General features: G+C 36.0%; 1 protein-coding gene and 1 pseudogene across 1 annotated transcript; both read left to right on the forward strand.

Annotated features, from left to right (window-relative positions):
• Positions 1 to 2,293: 2,293 nt before the first annotated feature.
• Positions 2,294 to 3,235, forward strand: LOC123236071 (olfactory receptor 11G2-like). Its single transcript, XM_044662332.1, has one exon. It carries the CDS (start codon positions 2,294 to 2,296, stop codon positions 3,233 to 3,235), a length of 942 nt encoding a protein of 313 aa, XP_044518267.1.
• Positions 3,236 to 12,045: 8,810 nt separating this feature from the next.
• On the forward strand, positions 12,046 to 18,817 carry LOC123234146 (annotated as a pseudogene).
• Positions 18,818 to 19,734: the final 917 nt, after the last annotated feature.

The raw sequence follows: 19,734 nt of genomic DNA on the forward strand, positions 1-19,734 counted from the left end.
TCCAGTATCATTAACTTCAAAAAGTCTATAATAGGCCCTTTTATTTAGATCATTCCTGGCTATGCAACCTTCAAAGTCACATATGTCTCTAGGCAGTTATTCCAGATAAAGAGATTCCACTTGTTGGTGGGGCTCATGCTTCTATGTTACTGGTAGTTCTTCTGCCAAGTTGTAAAAAGCAGTTGCCACTCTAGCTAAAACTGAGTGATATCCTTTTTGTTTCATGATGTCATCCCATGTAAAATTGTCTGCAAATTTTCCTTCTCGTCTTTTGAGATATTTGAGACGTAATTTGGCTGCAGACAGATAGTTTTGCAGAATGGCTTCAGGCTGAACTCTGCAGAGTGTCTTTCCCAATAGTTTCCTAGGGTTTAAAAGTTATACTTGGTGAAAGGGAATTGAAGAAGGAGGTTCTCTTCCCAGGTAAGTACATCTCCAGTTCCCTGACTGTACTCTAGCCCCTTTGGTTCTTGGAGCAAAACCCTACAAAAAAGGAAAGGCAGCTTCTTAGTGGTCAGGGTCTACTAAAAGGCCTTCTGTAAAAATACCTCCACTTCTCTCCCATCAATAACTTCACCTGTAGAGCTGGAACACCAAACTTTCAACCCTGTCCCCGTCATATGCCAGTCACATTTCAGTCTGAGTGTAATCTCATACAGTCCTAGAGGAGGTGGTCTGAAGATGATCTCACCAAGGGCCCCTTTTCCTTAGCAGCTATGTCTTCATCCTTTACACCTCCTATCTCCACTCCCAACCCCACTACTCAGCTCTTCTATGGCATTCTCTGCTATTTCTCTATATCGGCACTGTTGTTCCCCACAAGCCTCAATGTCTCACTGAAATTATCTGTCCCTAGCTCCTTCCTGGGACAAAATACATTCAGTGGCAGGACCCAGCCCAGATACTACTTTGCCATCTGCTCTACTCAAGCTCCATTCCTAACCCCTAATTTCTTTCCTTTGTGCCCTGTAAATAACTATGCCTGATTGTCTGCTGTTAGTCTCTTTTGGGGGCAAGTGATAACTGAAGGGGCAGAAAAAAAAATAGAATCATGCTACATCTCTTTCTGCCTTTGGTTCTGCCTGACCTGTAGTTCCCAACCTTTACTCTTGTACTAACTCAGCTGTTATTGCCTGGCAGAACTGCCACTTCCTCTAACTCAGATGGAGCAGAAGTCTCCTTGCCACACTACAATACATAAGCATACAGCCAGTGCTTTTAGATCACACTTCCATCTTTTTTTGTATTTTACAGGAAGTTTCCTTTCCCCTTTTCCCTCTTTCTGCTCTGAAAAGCAGAATGGTCCTGACCTTGAGACCTCAAGATCCAGCCACTACTATGTCATTTGTAACTCAAGGAAATTATGAATCATGGCAGCAAGAACCATAGCATGGAGGCAGAAAGAACTTTTATTGAAAGAGGAATAATTTCACATATCAGGGAAAAACTGCAGAAGAGTCTTGCCAAAGTGGGTCCTTTAGGGGAAAATAGCCCCTCGACATCGCTGGTCCCATTAGAAAGAAATTTCAAAGTCCTTAATTGATGTGATGTTTTTTATTGAAAAAGCATCCAAGTGTGCAACATAGACTGTCATATTGGCTTCTATGCTTTTGTTACCTTTAAAGGAGTTCTACAGATCAGTCAGTCTAAGGTATTTAGGTTGTTAAATGGATGGAGTTTTAGATTGTGAGTTCCAATGTGCTTAACACTGTGTCCCTGGGCAAGTCATTTAACTTCAGCTTTTTAATTTGTAAAATAGAGATAATTATAGCACTTGCCTCATAGCACTATTGTGAGGATCAAATGAGATATAAGTAAGGAAACCCTACATAAATGCTAGTTATTATTAATCATCTCTCCTCTTCATTACCTACCTAGAAAGGTGTCAGTAGTTCTCCTGGATGGGAACAAAATGAAACAGAACCTTTTTTAAAATTTTTTTCTTATAAAGTATTTAGAAAATTCCTCCATTCCTATAAAATAAAACTGCAAGGTCTTAATCTCATCCAGAATCCTATGAATTAAGTGAAAAAGAATCCCCCAAAGTTCAAGGCTCTTACTTTTGTTCCAAGTAGTCTAGGAATCATTCTGCTTACTCTCTGGTTAAAAGAATTATCAGTAGGTCTCCTGCTAACCACCCCAAAGCTCATTTTTTTAGTCCAGCTCTATTTCCCCCCCCACACACACACACCTGAGAACCACACTTGATGTCTCTGAATCACTGAATAGGGAAGACAAATGTAAAGTGATGGGGAAGTTCATCATTCTTGTCACCCTCACAGGTTAGGAGGAAATGCCCTCAGAGGCCAGAAACATTTCCTACACAGTGACTGAATTCATCCTCCTGGGTTTCCCTAGCCGCTGGGAAATTCAGGTACTCCTCTTTTGTCTATTCTCTGTGACTTATATTCTGACAATCCTTGGAAACATGGCCATCGTCTGTGCTGTGTACTGGGACCTCCGGCTTCATATTCCCATGTATCTGCTGCTGGCCAACTTCTCTTTCCTAGAGATCTGCTATGTCAACTCTGATGTGCCCAACATGCTGGCCAATTTCCTATCTAAAACCAAAGCCGTTTCCTTTACTCGATGTCTCCTCCAGTTATATTTCTTCTTTTCCCTGGGTACCACAGAGTGTTTGTTTCTTTCCATCATGGCCTATGATCGTTTCCTAGCCATATGCCGTCCACTGCACTATCCCACCATCATGACCACTAAATTCTGCAGTCACTTGGTCATCTTTTGTTGGGTATATGGTTTCCTCTGGTTCTTGGTTCCAGTAGTCCTTGTCACTCAGTTACCATTCTGTGGTCCAAATGTCATTGATGACTTCTTGTGTGATCTGGGGCCATTGCTGGACCTGGCTTCAGCTTGTGTTCCAATCCCGGGGACTGTTCTCATCTGTGGCACCATGAGCTCCCTCCTCATCTTTGCCACCTTCTTCTACATCATTGGATCCTACACCTTGGTGTTGAGAGCTGTGCTACGAGTACCTTCAGCCTCAGGCCGTCGAAAGGCCTTCTCTACCTGCTCTTCACATCTGGCTGTGGTTCTTCTATTCTATGGCTCAGTCATGATGACATATGTGAGTCCAGGATCAGGACAAGCAGAGGGTATGCAGAAATTCACTACCTTGTTCTACTCTGTGATGACCCCTCTCTTCAATCCCCTTATTTATAGCCTCCGGAATAAGGAGATGAAGGAAGCTTTGAAAAAAGTCCTAGGAAGAGCTTGAGAAATGCCTGTTACCATTAATAGGCAATACCGAGGTCATTTTTATTCTTTCCTCCAGATCTGTGATTTCATCATGATGGGGAGCTTCCTAGTATGGAAATTCCCTTCTCTGATACATATTGTCAATTCATCTATAATTCATGGTTTTAGTGAAAGATGGCATCTGGATGGGACACTGAGAGTTAAATGGCTTTCCCATTGTTACATAACTAATATGTGTCAGATAAGATTCAAATATGGGTTATACTGACTCCAAGGCTGAAGTCAGCATTATTTTTTTATTATTTTTTATTATTTTAATATTAAAATAACATTTTAATTTTTATTTAATATTTATTTTAATATTAATTTTTAAAATATTAAAATAATAACTAACTTTTATATAGCACTTATTTTGTGTAAGACCTTGTGCTAAGGACAACTTTTATCTCATTTGATTCTCACAACCCTAGGAGGTAGAAGCTGTTGGTATCCTCTTATAGATGAACAAACTGAGGCAGAGAGGGGTGAAATGACTTGTCAATGGTTACACAGCTAGTTAAGCATTTGAGACCAAATTTGAACTTGGGTCTTCCCAACTCCAGACCCAGTGCTCTGTGCACTATGGTGCTACCTATCTGCCTCTTTCTTCTGTGCCATGCTTGTCTCTCAACAATTTTATTTACAGTTAATTAACAATTGATAAATTCTGACAAAAGCTCATTTGTAAGGTGAATGATGAGTATCATTAAGTAAATGTGGTCCACTACAGAGAAGAAAAATCTAAATAGTACATTCTGATATCTCTCTACAATATATCATTGACAATCCCATATCTAAAGGAAAAAGATTCTCTAATGTACTAACTGTACTAATTTGTTCTGGTAGAAGAGGATTTGTTTTGTAACATTTGGCCTGCATGTCCCCTTTGGCTCTTTTACATCCATCCTGAAATATCATTTAAATAATGTACCCATGTGCATTTCTTCTTGGGGGTCATAACATAACACCCTGTCTTTATCTGCCCTGTGCACAGTCATGATGAAGAGAAAGATTTCCAAGAAAAAGATTGTATCAATATAAGGAAGGGCCAGATCACCCATTTGCTACTAAGCAGTTTAACAAATACTTTTCAACATATCCCTATTAGCACATGTGAGAAACATTTCCACTTAACCTCCTTAAACCAATCCCTAAGCCTGCAGAGAATAACTAGAAATCATAGACTAAATGTAAACTCCTTGAAAGTAGAGTCCATTTTGCTTTGTATTTTGCATTTTTATCTCCTAAACAAGTCTTTGAGTATAGATAGTGCTTTATAAATATTTGTTGAATTGAATTAAATTGAGTCCAGTTCCTTCTGGAATTCTATGTTATTGTTAATAAACTTTATCCTATACCTTTTTCTCCTTCACTTCTTCCATCTTCTGAAGTTCATAAAGGCCTGACTTCCCTGAGAAGACATTTCATCTTTCAGTTTTCTCTGCAGAAATGTACCCTTTTTTATGTACCTTGACATACTGGAACAAAAGTTTGAGGCATACACCTTCCTCTCTACTTTTATTTCCATGTTGAATAGGGATTCTATCAATATCGGCAAACTTCCCTTGCTTATTGTTCCATCCAAATATACTCCTTTACAAGACTGGCAAACATCTACTGTCCCTTCCTTCTTTCTCAGGTTCCACATCTGGCTCACACTCTTCTCCACAATAACCCAAGCCCTTATATCAAATCCCTCTTGCCATTAGGGTAAAATAAAGAATTCCTCTCTCTGACATTTAAAGACCTTTATGGTCTGACTCTAGCCTACATTTTCAAGTTTATTAGGCATAACTTTCCCTTTATGAATTCTAAATTCCAGTCAAACTGGTCTACTTGCTGTTACCAAATAAACTATTTCTTATCTCCTAATTATGAGATAATACTGTTAGTTCAGGCCCATAGTAGCCTCTATATAAATGTGTATTCTCTTCCCCTTCCCTAAGTATGCCCCATACCTAGAATGTATTTCATTCTCATCACTAATTTAAGGAATCCTAGCTTTTTTTAATGCTCAACTCAGGTGTCACCACTACCATTATGATGCCTGTCTTGGTTTTTCCAATTACTATTTCCCTCTTCTCTCCCCACTCCCAAGAAATTACTTTGTATTTACTTAGTTGTATTCAGGTTGCCTCTCATCAGTCTCCTAAAGGACTGGGACTATTTTATTTCTTTCTCTTTAGATCCAGCATTGCCTAGTCCATACAGACCACTTAATCAATGCAAGTCGAATGAATGCCCAGGACTCTTTGGTGAAAAACTTCATTTGAATCTTATAAAATAAATAAAACAAAGTGATTTTCTATCTGAAAACTAGAAACAGCTTCCAAAATGGGAAAATGAATTCCCCACAAGTATTTATAGACTTGAATATTAGTACTTAAATCTTCTTGTCTAGGAATAATAATCATTTTGATCAACCACAAAAGAATTCTTCCAAAATATGAGTCCTGGCGATGGGGATAGGGGAATGGGGGAAATGGAAGGGGTCAGAATAAAGATGGTGGCTTAGTGGCAGCAAAGTGCTTAAATAAGACAGGAATCCAAATTTAGCAACAGGACAGAGTCACAGGGCTCTCCTGCTGAACACAGCTTGAAAGATAGGCAGAGAGTCAATTTTCATGGGATAAGAGGAGGACTGGAAACAAAACTGCACAAAAAGAAATGCTTGTATATTCCCTACCCGCCACCCCCACTTCTACCTACCTTGCCATGGGCTGATTTTGGGAATCTCAGGATAGTGGCTGTGCTGATGGAGGAGTACCTCAGACCCACCCCTCAAGGTCCCAGGGTCTGGCAGCAGCTGGCAGAGAGGACCAGGGGTCCATCTGGCTGAGTACCTTCAGCCTTGGTAACTGGCTACATCAAAGTCTTAGCCACAGGGTACAGTAGCTCAACCAGTCTAATCCAGTAAATCAGTACAGGGAAGATATTTGGCAAGTTTATAGTCCACAGGCAAAAAAAAAGGGGGCTGGGGGTTAAGAAAATGAATAAACAGAAAAATAAGGTAACTACCAAATGTGAGTCCTGAAACTTTTAGTTTCCTAAGTCCTTGACTTCTATCAGGTTTAACTAAGTGAATAAGTAAAAGGTCTATAAGTTTTATAAAATTTTCAGATGACACTGACCTTGCAATACAGAGAACTCATTACCCAATCATTTACTGTTGTCTGTGCCTAAGACCTCAGGCAGTTTAGAGCATACCGAAATACACAAGCATCTTTCAGAGTTTCACCTAGCCCAGGAACACACAAAGACCAAAGGGAAATCTGAACAATAATCTTCCTCTCCCCAGAGATAAGCTGTTATTTCATGAAGAAAATCAAATTCTTCTCTTGTTCTCCATCTTGCCAATACAATTAATTTATAGTGACAGTTTGAAGGCCAAAGAGAAACCAGTCCAGAGGTTCTGAATTTCTTTACTTTTAATATGTTGACTGAAGGCAATCTAGGAGTTGGAATGGAGTGTCTCCCTTGTTAACAATATTAGTTTATCCAGTTTGCCTCATTGGTTGTTATAACACCAAAGTGATTTGACAATGGCAGAGCCATTAGAAGCCTTCCCTCGACTGCTGTCTCTTATTGACCTGTTAGTTACACCCTGAGAAGAGAGGACAGAATAGTACCATGAAAGAGGGGACATTTTGTGTTTACCAAAGCTACCAAAATGGAATTATCTGGCATTTCTATGTCCAGTTTATAAGATTGATTCAGATTGACAATGATTGGTAATGGGTCAGAGCAAAGGATGAAGCTGGCTATCCTAGCAGGAGGGAAGGGTGTTAGTGAAAGAATTCTTTCTCTTCCCCATCTTGAGGCAGTTACAGCAAAAGGAGTAACAGTTTTAACAGTATCCCTTTTAGACCAAGAAATCGAGGCTATTTAGGCTTGGCTAATCTAGGGCTAAATTGGTAGACAGATAGGAAATAATTCCACTGAGATTAGAAACTTCCACTGTTAGAAGATTATTCCCCAAAGCCTGAGATAGATAAAGGTTCAGGATGTCTTCTATTATAGCAGATTTGCTCTCTGGATAATAGCTGTTCCAGTGCTTGCCTGGATGAAGATTTTACCTAGGTAATGCATGATATTAGTTGGTAAAGCCCAAGTATAACTTCACACGGGCTCTCAAACTTAACAAGGGAAGGGATTTATTAATTTCAGGAAAACAGGGGAAGGAGGTAAGTTTCAGGATTGAGGGTAAGGAAAGCTATCTAATATCTTCAGGAAATAACCACTAACTCCCTCACAAACTAACTTTCCTTTTAATCTAATGTTATCAAGTTTAAGAAGGTGAAGGTAATCTTTATTGTAGATCTATATAAATGAGGAATTAACTGAGATATTGCAAGTGAGGTATTTTCCAGTGCACACAGTCTGGTTTAGTCTATATAAGGTAAACAGCAAAGTATTACTCTGCTTCCTGAGGTCAGAGATGAGCTAACTAAAAGAGAAGCCATTCTCCCTCTCTCCAAGCCTCCTTTTATCCCCAAAAAGAGTGAGTCCTTGCAAACTGGGTGTCTTGGCTTTTATACTCACATTCTTAACTGCCCCAAATGGCCCCTCTCCTAGAGTTCTGGGGGGTACTGTGGAATTCTGTGAGGCAGTTTCATACTACTTAAGATCATGGATGTTACAAGTAACATAATATAAATAATCTCCAAAAAAAAATTCTCTTGCTGATAAGAGTGTGCTATATAGAAAAAAACAAAACTTTAAAAAAAAAATTAAAACATAACCCAATGTAAGACTTATGACCAAGATTAGCCCAAAAGGAGAGATATGAGAATGTACATCTCTCCCTTCTTTGTAATTATGTTGAACTATGAATGTGAAATATCGCATATAATGTTGAATTTAAGTGACAGATTGGTCAATTTCACTGAACTGTTTCTTATACTCCTGTTTTAGTCTTTGCTACAGAGGGATGGACCCTCTATAGGGGGAGTTTGGGAGAGAAACTAGAAATTAAATTAATACAAAAATAAAAGATAGGAATAGATTTTAAAAGAACAAAAATCCATTAGCTAAAAGAAGTGTTCCTTATTCCTAGAGATGTTGTAGCGAAAAGGATTTTGTTCCCTTTGATAATCTTAATATTTTGCATATTTTGTGATCCCACAGTTATACTTTCTAGTGGTTTCATAGAACTGGCAACTAAGAGAGACATCTTCAACATCATCCAATCCTTCATATGTCTGAGAAGGAATTCTATTTATAAGCTCCTTAATAATCAGTTATGCAATTGCACCTTAAAGATCTCCACCAATAGAGAACTCACTTCTTAGCAGTGCAGTTTGATTCACTGAGGTCCAATGAGAAAGGAGTCTTTCATTGTTCAAAGTTTTTCTTTATATTGAGTCAAAATGTATCTTTCTATAATGCTGATCCTTTGGCTTTTAGTTCTGTCTTCTGAGATCAAGTAGAATAAGTAAAATCTGTGTTTTATATGTCTGCCTTTTCAAATACTTAAATAGAAATATCATGACGTCCTACTAAGCCTTCTCTTTTTCTTCTAGAGAAGTTTTCTCAGCAAAAATAGTTTTTCCAGAAGATCAATCATATTTAATACTCTCACTACTTTTACCTCTTTGCTAATATTCAACACAAAACATGTTGGCTAGAATTCAATCCATTGAACCTAGAGATTTCTTTATGTTGTTAAAAATAGATAAAACATATTAAGTTCTTACAATGTGAAAGGTACTATGCTAAATGCTGGGGCTACAAATAGAGGAAAACAATATAAACCCTGATCTCAAAAAACTTACATTCTGATAGAGGAAGACAAAACATAAAGAGTCAAGTAGAGAAAGGATATGAGTATAGGGCAAGTCAGCTGATATTGAAGAAAAGCAGCCTGAGAATGAGATGAGTTGTAAATGAAGTGAACAGCATAGAAGAGTTATCTCTCAAAGTAAGAAAGGCAATGGAGGGGAAAAGAGAGCAGATAAAAAGTATATAGCACCAAAACCAATATTATATCCAAGACATGATTAGTATTATTGATAAATATTTATTGATAAAGCAACAGTGCCCTTTCTTTCTCCTTCAGTCCTCATAATTACCAAACCACAAGTCCAAGCAACTTAATAGATGTGATTCTCATTTCCTTCTTTTGCAAAGTAAGTTGGATTTGCTTTCTGTTTCCTTCTAGATTTTAAATTCTTTCATCTTTGACCTCCTGATTTCTGGTCCAATATCTTATTGCTTTCTTTTGATTCTTATCTTTCTTCTTACCTCTCTCTGTTTATGTTCTTCATTTAGCATTAAAAGAGACTTTAGAAACCATCTAGAATTCTATTGGGAGCCAAGATGGTACAGTAGAAACAAGGAAGCTTGAAACCACCATGAGAATCCTCTCCAACTAATCTTAAAATAAGACCACAAAATAAATACAAGAGTGAAAGAACTAACAAGGAGACAGAGTGAAGCATCTTTCATGAAGAGAACAACTTGAAAGGTAGGCAGAGAACATATGGGGCACTGGAGTGAAAGAGAAAGCACAACCAGTAGGAGGCTACAAGGAGTAAGGAGCAAGCTTTCACCTCCACCCCACATTTACTGTTCCAGGTTATGAATCTGGGCCCAAGCCAACATCCAGATCTTGAGACCCTGTGCCTAGGCCAACAGCTGTTCAACCCAACCTATATCCCTTAAAGTTCTAAGCAAACTTGAAGCAAGGTCCAGAATTCTAACCCAGGGAAGTTTGTGCTACACATCCTGATCTGTGTGGGCCCAGAGGAAGGCCAGGAGTCCCAATTCAGAACTGTGGTGAGAACCTGAATCCCCATTTGAGACAATCAGTAGACTCTGAGCTGTGCCCTGATCCCTAGCAGAAGCCTCCAGGGTGCTGGCTTGAGGGAGCTTGGCTGGCCCTTGTCAAAGCTTAAGGCAGAGCCCCCAGGGCAAAGAAGTCTGTTGTGTGAGGTGTGTTTGACCTGATCAAGCTCAGAGTGAGACCAAAGGCCTATTCCCTAGCCTGAGGCTAGAATTTAAGCCATCTGCAGTCTCAGGGGGTGATTAAATAAACAGTGGGAGGTGACTTTCAGAACTCCCAGTCCACAGGTCATCATATCATCTGGGAAGAATTGAAACCTCCAGCCACCCAGAAATAAAACTAAAGGTAGCATCAAGGAAGAACTGAAGTTTGAGAGAGTGACCTCTCTTCTCTGAGAACAGAGCCTACCTTTAAAATAAAGTGAAAGGGGGAAGGTAGGTGGCTCGGTGGATTAAGAGCCAGGTCTAGAGATAGAAAGTCCTGAATTCAAATTTGGCCTCAGACATTTCCTACCTGTGTGACACTAGGCAAATTACTTAACCCCCTTACCACTCTTCTGCCTCGGAACCAATACACAGTAGTGATTCTAAGACAGATGGAAGGTAAGGGTTTTACATAAATAAATAAAGTGAAAGTCAAGAAAAAGATGGGGAAAATGAGCAAGCATCAAAAAAAAAAAAAACAACCACAAAACCATAGAAAAATTTGATGGCAATGAACATCAAGGCAGATACAGAAGGAGACAGTATAAGCAAAGCAAGACACATGCAACATCTTAAAGAAAAATATTAATTGGATTCAGATTCTTAAAAATTATTTCAAAAATCAATTAAGTAAGGCAGAGGAAAAATGAAGAGAAAGGAAACCAATGCAATAAGAAATGGGCCAAATGTAAAAGGAGGTTCAAAAGCTGATGGAAGAAAATAATTTCTTAAAAATTGGAATTGGGCAACTAGAAGCAAATGACTTTATGAGACATCAAGAAACAATAAAACAGAAAAAATGTGAAATGTCTCATTGAAAAAACAACCTAGAAAATAGATCCTGGAGAGACAATATTAGACTACCTGACAGCCATGATTAAAATAAAAATCAACAAACTCTTGACATACTACAAGAAATTATCAAAAAAACTATCTGCATATTCTTGAACAAGAGAGTAAAATAGAAATTAAAGGAATCCACAGATTATGCCCAGAAAGAAATCTTTATATGATAGCTCTAATAAATATAATAGCTAAATTCAAGAGCCCCAAGCCAAGGAGAAAATATTGTAAACAGTAAACATCCAGAAAGAAACAATTAAAATACCATGGAACTACTATCAGGATTGCATAGGACTTAGCAACCTCCACATTAAAGGACTGGAAAACATGAAATATGATATTCCAGAAGGCAAAAGATCTCAGTTCAAACATAGAGTCACCTATGCAGCAAAAATGATAATATTCTTTCAGGTGGAAAAAATTAGTTATTCAATAAAATAGAAGATTACCAAGCATTTCTTATGAAAAGATCAGACCTAAACAGAAAATTTGAAGTCCAAACACAAGACCCAAGAGAAGTCTTAAAAAAAAAAGGTAAATAAGAAAAAGAAAATTTAAGGGACTCAATAAGGTCAAACTGCATGTATTCCTACATGGAAAGAGAATATTTATGAATCTTAAAAATTCTTATTAGTAGTAGAGCAATTAGAAGGAATATATATATAGATGGGTAGGGAAGGAAGCTAATTAGGATGATATATTAGGCAAAAATCAAGGGGTGAAAAAGAGGATTACACTGAGAAAAAAAGGAAGGGATAAATGGAATAGGGTAAATGTTCTCACCTAAAATGGTGTGGAAAACTATTACAGTGAGGGGAGGATGAAAGTGTGGCCAGGCAATGTTTAATCTTTACTCTCATTGTAACTGGCTCAGAAAAGGAATAACAACCATATTCATTGGCGTACAGAATCTTATCTTAGCCTGAAGAGAAGTAGGAGGGGAATAAGACAAGAGAAGGCATGGAGAACAGGTCAGAGAGGGAAGCAAGGTAGTGATAACAAGCAAAACACTAGTGAGAAGAGATAGAGTGAAAGTAAAAAGAGCAGAATCAAAAAGGGAAAATAATATGGAGGGCAATACACAAGTAGTAATCAGTATTGTGAATGACATGAACTCACACATAAAACAAGAGCAAATAGCAGAGTGGGTTAAAAACCAGAATCCTACTATAGGTGAATAAGAAATACATTTGAGACATGAAAACATACAAAGAATAATGGTAAGAGGTTGGAGCAGAATTTATTCTTCATCATCTGAAGTAAAAAAAAGCAAGTGTAGCTATCATGATCTTAGACAAAACAAAAACAAAAATAGATCTACTGAAAAAAGAAAAGGAGATTACATCTTGCTAAAAGGAACTGTAAACAATGAAGTAATATCAGTACTAAACATATATATATATACCAAATAGTATAGCCTCTAAGTTTTTTTAAAGGAGAAATTAAATGAACTTCAAGAAGAAATAGACAATAAAACTATACTAGCAGGGGATCTCAACTTCCCCCTTTCAGATCTTGATAAATCAAAAAAAAAATAAAAAATAAACAAGAAAGAAGAAAGGGAAGTGAATGAAATCATAGAAAAGTTAGAAGTAATAGCTCTCTGGAGAGAAATGAATTGCAATATAAAGGAATATACCTTCTTTTCAGCAGTACATGACTCCTGACCATGTATTAGATAATAAAAACTTCACAACAAAATGCAGAAAAGCAGAAAATAATAAATGCACTCTTTTCAGATCATAATACTATAAAAATTATAATCAATAAGTTTCCATGGAAAGGTAAATCAAAAATTAATTGGAAACTAAATAATCTAATGTAAAAAAGAGGTGAATCAAAGAAGAAATTATAGAAATAATCGATAATTTCATTAACATTTATGACAACAAGGAGACAAGACATCAAAATTTATGGGATACAGCCAAAGCAGCACCTAGGTGAAATTTTATGTCTAACACTTACATCAATAAAATAGAGAAAATGAAGAACAATGAATTGGGCACGCAAGTAAAAAGAACAAATTTTAAATCATCAATTAAAGACTAAATTAGAAATGCTAAAAATTAATGGAGAAATTAATAAAATTGAAAGAGAACCATTGAACTAATAAATGAGTCTAGAAGTTGGTTTTATGAAAAAAATAAAAGAGAAAGAGCACTGGTTAATTTGATTTAAAAAAAAGGAAAGAAGAAAATCATATAATTAGTATCAAAAATGAAAACAGTGAACTCACCACTAATGAAGAGGAAATTAAAGCAATCATCAGGAGCTATTTTGCCCAATTATATGCCAATAAATCTGATAATCTAAGTGAAATGGATGAACATTTATAAAAATATAAATTTCCTAGATTACCAAAAGAGGAAATAAAAAATCCCATATCAGAAAAATAAATTGAACAAGTCATCAATGAACCCCCTAAGAAAAAATTCTCAGGGTCAGAAGGATTCACAAGTGAATTCTATCAAACATTTAAAGAACAATTAATCCCAATACTACATAAATTATTTGGGGAAGTAGGCAGATAAGGAGTCTTCCAAATTATTTTTATGAAACAAATATGGTAGTTACCTAACCCATGAACAGCAAAACAGAGAAAGAAAATTATAGACCAATTTCATTAATGAATATAGATGCCAAAATTTTAAATAAGATACTAGCAAGGAGACTAAAGCAATATATCACAAAGATCATTTTCTATAACTGGGTGGGATTTATATCAGGAAGACAGGGCTGGTTTAATATTAGGAAAACTGTCAGCATAGTTGACCATGTCAGTAACCAAATTAATAGAAATTACATGATTATCTTAATAGATAAGGAAAACAACCTTAGAGAAAATACAACTCTTCCTATTAAAAACATTAGAAAGCATAAGGGAAAATGGGTCATTCCTTAAAATGATGAGTAGTATCTACCTAATACCTTCACAAGTATCATCTGCAATGGGGATAAGTTAGAAATCTTCCCAATAAGATTAGGAGTAAATCAAGGATGCTCATTATCACCCCAGTTATATTGTATTAGACATTATTATTAAATACGTATTATATATAGTATTAGAAAAGCTAGCTTTAGCAATAAGGAAAGAAAAAGAATTTGAAGGAATTAAATTAAGCAATGAGGAAATTAAACTATCACTCTTTGCAGATGATATGATTGTATTCTTATGGAATCCTAGAGAATCAACTAAAAAAAGTTGAAACAATCACTGGAGTAAAGTTGCAGGATACAAAATAAATCCACATAAATCATCAGCATTTTTATATCTTACCAACACATCCCTCAGACAGAGTTAGAAACAGAAACTCCATTTAAAACCATTCTAGACAATATAAAATACCTGGAAGTCTACTTGCTGAGGCAAACACAGGAATTATATGAATACATTTTTCACACAAATAAAATCAGATCTAAACAATTGGAAAAAATATTAATTGCTCATAGCTAGTCCAAGCTAATATAATAAAAATGACAATTCTACCTAAATTAATTTACTTATTCAGTGCCATACTAATTAAACTACAAAATAATCATTTTATAGGACTAGAAAAATTAATAACAAAATTCATCTGGAAGAGCAAAATTTCAAGAATATCAAGGAAACTAATAAAAAGAAATGTGAAGGAAAGTGGCCTAGCCATACCAGATTTCAAACTGTTCTATGAAGCAGCAATTATCCAAACAGCCTGGTACTGGCTAAGAAATAGAATGACATATCAAATGAGTACATTAGACAAACAACATACAGGTGTAAATGACCTTTGCAACTTTGTGTTTAATAAATCCAAAGACCCTAGCTTTTGGAATATGAACTCACTATTTAACAAAAACTTCTGGGAAAATTGGAAAACAGCCCGGAAGAAGCAAAAATACACTAATATCTCACACTCTATATCAAGATAAGATCAAAATGTATATATGATTTAGATATAAAGAGTGAATGATACCCTAAGTAAATTAGGGGAACACAGAATAGTTTACCTAGCAGATCTTTGGAGAAGTGAAAAATTTATGACCAAACAAGAGATAGACAGTTTTATAAGATGTAAAATGAATAATTTTGATTATATAAAATTAAAAAGCTTTTGTACAAACAAAATTAATGTAACCAAGATAAGAAGGAAAACAACAAACTGGGGGAAAAAATTTAACAAGTATCTCTGATAAAGGTCTAATACTCAAATTTATAGAGAACTAAATCAAATTTATAATACAAGCCATTCCCCAAATGACAAATGTTTGAAAAATATGAGCAAGCAATTTTCAGATGAAGAAATCAAAGCCATCAATAGTCATATGAAAAAATATTCTAAATCACTCTTGATTAGCAAAATACAAATTAAAACAATAACACTGAGGTACCACCTTACACCTATCAAGTTGACCAATTTGGCAATAAAGGAAAGTGGTAAATGTTGGAGAGGAGGTGGCAAAATTGGCACACTATTGCATTGCTGGTGGAGTTATGAATAGATCCAAATATTATGAAGAACAATTTTGAACTATGCCTGAAAGGCTATATAACTGCATACCTTTAGATCCAGTGGTACCATTACTAGGTCTATGTCTCAAAGAGATCATAAAAAAAAAGGAAAGTACCTACTTATACAAAAATATTTCTAGAAGCTCTTTTATCGTGCAAAGAATTGAAAATTGAGGGGAGGTCAATCAATTGGCAAATGGATGAACAAATTGTGGTTACTTTTGGTGATGGGATACTATTGTGCTAAAAGAAATGATAAGATGATTTCAGAAAAAAGCTGGAGAGATCTGTAGGAACTGATGCAAAATAAAATAAGGAGAATAAAGAGAACAGTGTACACAGTAACAGCAATAATGTATGATGATTAGCTGTGAAAAACTTGCCTACTCTTAACAATGCAATGATCTGGGACAATCCTGAAAGACTTATGATAGGGAATGTTATCAACCTTCAGAGTAAGAACAATTGAAGTTGTTATTCACATCAGTGTATTTATGGTTTTATTTGGGGGCTTTGGTTATATACAAGTGTGCTTTTATAACAATGAACCATATTCAAGCATATTTGGCATGATAATAAAAATCAAATTTTTTAAAGAATAGAGCATTGTGACAATCCATCTATAGATGTTAAAGGATAAGAGAAGTAAGAAATCATATGAGTTTATTATTTTAGGAATTAAGGGATAAGAGATTAAGAAGAAAAAAGGGATGATCAAATAGGATTAACCACAGCAGAGAGATATAGAGAAATGAATGAAAACCATTATTGGATTTTATTACAAGGAAATCTTAAAAGAAGGTGTTGGTCTCTTCAAAGGAATCTTTACATGAATAGATAAAATGCTAAACTAGTGAATAATAATTGAATAGGAGAGGTACAACTTGCTATGCATATTCATAGGAGGCCAGTTAATTGGAAATAAGAGTCTAACCATCTGGACATTTTGAAATAAAATCCTTCCTCCAAAGGGAGGTAAATTATTTAGGAAAGGATGGATGGGAGATGAGAAAAAACCCACCTAGAGACCTTCCCAGGACCAGTAAAGCACAAAACCTTGGGCCTTTGAAAGCAAGTTTATGTTGTTAGTTTGGGTAAAAGGAAAGGGTAGAAAGAGTCATAAAACTACAGATCTAAGCTCCACCCAACTTCTACACACCTAGGGAGAGTTACTCTTCTGTTTCTTCTGCAGATCCTGCCTATCCACTGCCTGCTCTTACTTAAAACCCAGAAGCTATCTGACTATCTACTAATCTAACTACCCAAATTGTCTTTAAGAAGGATAAAGATAAGGATCAGGATAAGGATAAGGAGCCTGGGGTTGGCTTCCTAGGTAACCCAGAGTCCAAGATGGCAAACCCTTGGAATTACCTTAGGCAAGTGGATCTCTGACTAGCTGAACTCTAACAGGTTGTTCTCTCTGTACTCCAGGAAAAAGACAGTCTGCTCCAAGGCAAATTCTCTAACCCAGGAATCCCTAAATCTTTCCACAAGATTAGGTTTTCCCAGGGATGCCAGAGCAAAGATCCAGGCTAGCTCAGGAGTGACAGTTAAAACCAGTCAAATCCCAAGATTCTTCTCTCCTTCCAGAATCTTTCCTCCAGGCCCCCAGGGTTTGTATCCAAATTCTTCTCCTTTCCTCTTAAAGACAATACATGAATTTCCCCCTATCCCTTAGCACTTATCCTTAAAATTTAAAGTAATCCCTCACTTTTATGAACTCCTTGATTCTGATCAAAAGTGTTTCTATGAATTCTTTGATAGTTGCTTTCCTCTAACAGACTGAGTGGATTGAGGAAAACTTCATGGAAAAGATAGAATCTTGGAGCCTTGAATGATGGGTCTAAGATAGATAACATCCCAGATATAAGATATTATATAAGCAAAGCCATAGAGATAACAGAGTTTGTCACTTGCTTGAAGGAGGAGGAGGAGGAGTATATTTCAAAAAGAGCATAGTGCTTCTGGGAGTGAATGCTTTGAGATAAGGTCAAAGTACATAATTGGAGATAGATTCTGGAAATCTATTGATTGACATTCCCTATATAATTTTCTATTCACATGTGTAATTGGAAACAGCTTTTCTCAGAAGTGCAACACTACATGAACCACAGAATCATAGAGATTAAAAAAGCTTGGAGAGAGTCTAGATATTCCTAAAAACAGGAAATTCATAAAGAATAAAGAATAAGATAGTTTATGTCACAGTTACTTCTATTAACTCCACAAGTTCTATAGCCATAAACATATCAAGAAGAAACAGAGTGACTGAATTCATTCTACTGAGCTTTCATTGCCCCAAAGAGATGCAGATCTTCCTGTTTGGTGTGTCCTTTCTCACCTATATTTTGACCCTGATGGGGAGTGATTCTATCATCTGTGAAGTGAGAGTAGATTACCAACTCCACACCCCAATGTATATCTTACTGGCTAATTTTTCTTTCTTAAAAACTACTACATTAATACCACAGTTCCCAACATGTTGGCCAGCTTCTTCTCTGAAACCAAGACTAATTCCTTCACTGTCTGCTTCATTCAGTTCCACTTTTTCTGTTCCATGGATATCACTGAGACTTTCTTCCTATACCTCATGGCTTTTGATGGGTACTTGGTCATTTGTCAGCCTCTGTGCTACCCCACAATCATAATAGGACATTTGCATCACTTCTCTGCTGGAAGAATGGCTTCCTCTACTGTTCAGTCTCAACCAATTATTTCATGACTCAATCATCCTTACATGGCCCAAATAGCAATGATCATTTTATCTATGATCCAGGAACCCTACTAGTTTTTTCCTGATCTTTACCACCAAGATTGAGCTCTTTCTATTGTATTTTGAGCTTCCTCATCATTTTCCTCATCTTCCCTTTTATTCTTGGATCTTATACTCTGGTACTTAGAGCAGTCTTAAAAGTACCTTCAAAAGTTAGTTGTATTAAGTCCTTCTCTACATGTGGCTCACCTTAATGGTAGTCCTTCTGTTCTACAGGATACTCATGGTCATGTATATTAGCCATAACTCTGGAAATGCATCTGGGAAAAAAAAAGATTTTAATTTTGTTTTACTAAGTAGTAACTCCACTTGCAAATCCCCTGATCTATAGTCTATGTAATAAGGAGAAAAATGCTGCTCTGAGAAATGTCCACAGGAGCATAAAAATTGACCAAAGCAATAGGCTATTTATAGAGTCAGTAAATATTCTTTTGAGAGCTTCCAATAAACTATATACATATATTGTCTAAGAAAGTAAACTGATTTACTCTGTATTGTATTTAATGGTAAGATATAGTAGAGCTAATATTTTAATATTTAACACAAAATGTGATATATGGTTGCAATGGAATACTATTGTGCCATAAGAATGAAAAATGAGTAAAGGTAAAAGACTAGAGAAGAATATTAGGGTGCTGTTGAAGTGAAAAAAAAGTTGGAGTGCCAATCATGATCTCAAATAAAATAAGAGCAAAAATAGGTCTAGTTAAAAGAAATAAACAGGAAATTATATTTTTCAAAAAGGTATCAGAGATATTGGCATAATATCAATACCAAATGCATGCAGCTAAGGGACTAGTATTCAAATTCTCTAAAGAAATATTAAATAAACTATAGAAGGAAATAGTAAAATTATACTATTGGGAAACCTCAACTTTCCCCTAAAATAATTAGATAAATCTAGCCAAAAAAGAAAGAATTTAAGGAGATGAATAGAAGTTTAGAAAAGTTCTTTATAGGAAATTGAATGGTTATACTGTATAATTGGAAATTTTGTATCTTTTGAACTATGTTCCCCAGAATTCATTTTGGTATTTCCCAGAATTCCTTTTAATCTTTCCACCACATTGTGTGGTCACATTTTGTTCATAGTTGTGGGAAACTCTGCCTCTCTCTTCTCTTTTGACCAGGGCTGGGTTAGCTAGTTTTTTACTTTAGTTATTATTAATAAACTTTATAAAATAAAATTATTTATTTTGGTTAATGTATATTAATTTTTAATCTTTACAATTTGTCTGACCACGAAGGGATAGAATTCTCAAATATTTTTTAAAATAGCCTAGATAAATTTTGCAAGCTGTGTTTTCCTTCCTGCCATTTTTCATGACATCTGCTTGAGCAAGTATTTTTCTCCTGCTGCTGCTGCTGCTGTTGCTACTGCTGCTCC

The sequence above is a fragment of the Gracilinanus agilis genome, chromosome 2 (assembly GCF_016433145.1).
Source record: "Gracilinanus agilis isolate LMUSP501 chromosome 2, AgileGrace, whole genome shotgun sequence".
In the NCBI taxonomy this organism is placed as follows: Eukaryota; Metazoa; Chordata; class Mammalia; order Didelphimorphia; family Didelphidae; genus Gracilinanus; species Gracilinanus agilis.

Coding starts and splice junctions, on each gene's coding strand:
- LOC123236071 (XM_044662332.1), top strand. CDS start 2,294: ATGCCCTCAGAGGCCAGAAACATTTCCTACACAGTGACTGAATTCATC.